Source organism: Cebus imitator, unplaced genomic scaffold (genome assembly GCF_001604975.1).
Source record: "Cebus imitator isolate Cc_AM_T3 unplaced genomic scaffold, Cebus_imitator-1.0 Scaffold773, whole genome shotgun sequence".
Classification (NCBI taxonomy): domain Eukaryota; kingdom Metazoa; phylum Chordata; class Mammalia; order Primates; family Cebidae; genus Cebus; species Cebus imitator.
This window is the reverse complement of record NW_016108088.1, coordinates 192,745-196,059: the sequence shown is the minus strand read 5'-3', so window position 1 is coordinate 196,059 and position 3,315 is coordinate 192,745. Positions and strand designations below refer to the sequence as shown.

At 40.9% G+C, this 3,315-nt stretch overlaps 1 protein-coding gene across 2 annotated transcripts in view; it reads right to left on the bottom strand.

The window, feature by feature from the left end:
- TMCO3 (transmembrane and coiled-coil domains 3) overlaps positions 1–3,315 on the bottom strand; it is a 60,157-nt gene that overhangs the window by 44,933 nt on the left and 11,909 nt on the right. Inside the window, exons 5-6 of one of the 2 annotated variants that reach the window (XM_017519751.1) lie at positions 2,799–2,927; positions 1,664–1,756 (exon numbers count right to left, since the gene is read on the bottom strand). In XM_017519751.1, coding sequence (XP_017375240.1) covers positions 1,664–1,756; positions 2,799–2,927 — 222 coding nt within the window. The remainder of the gene's footprint in view (positions 1–1,663; positions 1,757–2,798; positions 2,928–3,315) is intronic. The other variant, XM_017519753.1, reaches the window with a different exon arrangement.

Here is a 3,315-nt window from a genome sequence, read left to right as displayed (position 1 = left end):
CAGTGGAATTATCAAAAAAAAAAAAAAAAAAAACAAACAAAAAAAAAAAAAAAAAAAAAAAAAAAAAAAAGTAGGCTAAGGGCATGAATAAACAAGATGTACATTAAAAAATGCTGAATATCATTAATGATTGGGGAAATGCAAATCAAAACCACAATGGGATACCACTTTACTCCTGCAAGAATGGCCATAACCAAAAAATAAAAATAATAGATGTTGGCATGGATGCGGTGAACAGGGAACACTTCTACACTGCTGATGGGAATGTAAACTAGCACAATCATTATGGAAAACAGTGCGGAGATTCCTTAAAGAACTGAAAGTAGAACTACCATTTGATCCAGCAGTCCCACTACTAGGGGAAAAGCAGTCACACGACAAAGATACTTGCATACGCATATTTACAGCAGCACAATTTGCAACTGCAAAAATATGAAACCGGCCCAAATGCCCATCAATCAACAATTGGATGAAGCAAATGTGGTGTGTGTGTGTGTGTGTGTGTGTGTCTATATATATATATATATATATATATATGGACACACACATATTGGAATACTACTCAGCCATAAAAAGGAACAAAATAGCAGTATTTGCAGCAACCTGGATGGAACTGGAGACCATTATTCTAAGTGCAGTAACTCAGGAATGGAAAACCAAACATCGTATGTTCTCACGCGTAAGTGGGAGCTAAGCTATGGGGATGCAAAGGCATAAGAATGACACACTGGACTTTGGGGACTTGCAGAAAAGGGTAGAGGGTGGCGAGGGCTAAAAGATGACACATTGTGTACAGTTTACACTGTACACAATGCTGCTGCTTGGGTGACAGGTGCACCAAAACCTCACAAATCACCATTAAAGAACTTATTCATATAAACAAACACCACCTGTTCCCCAAAAACCTACTGAAATAAAACAAGTAAAAATTTAAGAAGGAAAGAATACTATGTGAGAGGGCTGAGTGATTAGGCAAACCAGATGCTGTAAATTAAGTCACTTTGTTTAAAATGACCAAGGCTTTCACGGAAAAAAAAAAAAAGGGTATACAGTTGTGATGCTCATGAATCTGGTTCAAGAATGCCTATTACAGTCGCTCAAAAACTTTTGCTAAGTCGATATTAGTTTTCTAGCTAGCACTATTGGCAAAATGGTATCTGACCTTAATTCACAGGGGTTCTTTTTCCCACCAACAGCATTCATTCTATCTCTTCCCACCCCAGCTTTTAAGCACCTACTCTCCTCTCTTTTGAGGTGTGTGTTGAAAAACAGTGTCTTTTAATTAACGCACTTCCAAATTACAAAGCTTTTTCTAGGGTAACACACTGAATATGTAACCTCTATGACATCTAACCCTATAACAGTTTTGTACCTTCTGCGAGGGACCCATCTATTCAAGTTCAAACACATTACTTTTCAGACCTTTCCTGAAATTAGCCATGTGAAAGCTAATTCCAATTCTTCATTGAATTTCTATTCTTTCAAACCTCATTTTTTTAATCTTTTTGAATTTGCTCCAAAAATATCAAACTGAAATATCATATTCATTCTAAAAACATTTAATTTGACAGTTAATTCATCAACCAAGTATTAGAAGTATATGAACCAAAACCACATGATGTGAAGTTCCTTAGAAGAAGCAACAGATTGATGAGGTCCTTACCTTTCTTAGCTTTTCTGGAGAAAATTCTAAGCCAACAAGAAAAAGAGCAAAAAACACCCCAAATTCTCCTAATGTCTCCACTTGCACAATAGACTGAAAAACACACAAAAAATAGACCATATAATTTTACAAGTTTAACATATTACGTATAATTAACTAAACAACCATGTCCTAATATGCCCAGTGGAATTATCAAAAAAAAAAAAAAAAAAAACACACACACAGCCAGGCGCAGTGGCTCACGCCTGTAGTCCCAGTGCTTTAAGAGGCTGAGGCAGGTGGATCATGAGGTCAGGAGTTCAAGACCAGACTGGCCAACAGGGTGAAACCCTGTCTCTGCTGAAAATACAAATATTAGCCAGTGTGGTGGCAGGCGCCTGTAATCCTAGCTACTCAGGACGCTGAGGCCGAGAACTACTTGAACCCAGGAGGTGGAGGTTGCAGTGAGCCAAGATCGCGCATTGCACTCCAGCCTGGGCAACAGTGCGAGACTCTGTCTCAAAAAAAAAAAATATGGTTAATGCAGCACTTTGGTTGCATTCAGTATGTGAAGGGCAGTCTGAATAACCTGGCCCAGGATGTCATTAGAAAGGACTCCTTAAAACTAACAGAATGGCCGGGCGCGGTGGCTCAAGCCTGTAATCCCAGCACTTTGGGAGGCCGAGGCGGGTGGATCACGAGGTCAAGAGATCGAGACCATCCTGGTCAACATGGTGAAACCTCGTCTCTACTAAAAATACAAAAAATTAGCTGGGCATGGTGGTGCATGCCTGTAATCCCAGCTACTCAGGAGGCTGAGGCAGGAGAATTGCCTGAACCCAGGAGGTGGAGGCTGCGGTGAACCGAGATCGCGCCATTGCACTCCAGCCTGGGTAACAAGAGCGAAACTCTGTCCCAAAAAAAAAAAAACAAAAAACCCTAACAGAATGGAAAGAAATGAGCAGGGCCGTTGTCTCCAGTACTCCACCCCTTCATTAACAGCGCAAACGGCTTCCGTAGGGTTCAGAGAAGACTTCCCATGAAACTTGAAAGGACATCTTCAGTGATTCACATTCATCGCTTTTTAGTCATCATGAATTTTTTTTTTTTTGTATTTTGTTAAGCATATACCAGAACAGTTAAATTTTGTTCTTACCTTAATACTATTTAGTCCTGAAGGTCCCAGAAGTACACCACAAATAATATAACCAAACATTGTAGGTAATCCTATAGCTGTACATAGCCAGCCACAAGGCAAGGACAGCATCCCGATGGTAACAATGTCCTGAAGAAGAATAAAATAAGAAACAGTGCCAGATAGATAAGAAGAGGGCTGGCTGGCTAAGAAACGGAACAGGATGTAGTTCCCTGATTTCATCTGATGGGCATGAAGAGTGAAGACAAAACCACAGATTTTCCTGCTGCTGAGGGTCCAAGAGAAGCTGAAAACCTGAAGACTGTATTCCGGGAATAGATGTAGTTAGCTCCTCATGGCCTAAAGATTACAGCCACCCTCAGTATCCCTGGGGCAGTGGTTCCAGGATCCCTCCCACCCCTGTACCAGACCCTTGGATCCCAAGTCTGTGAAACGAAACAGGATGGTATGTGCACGAGCCTAGCACACCCTCCTGTATCATGGTACGTGCACGGAGCCTAGCACACCCTCCTGTATC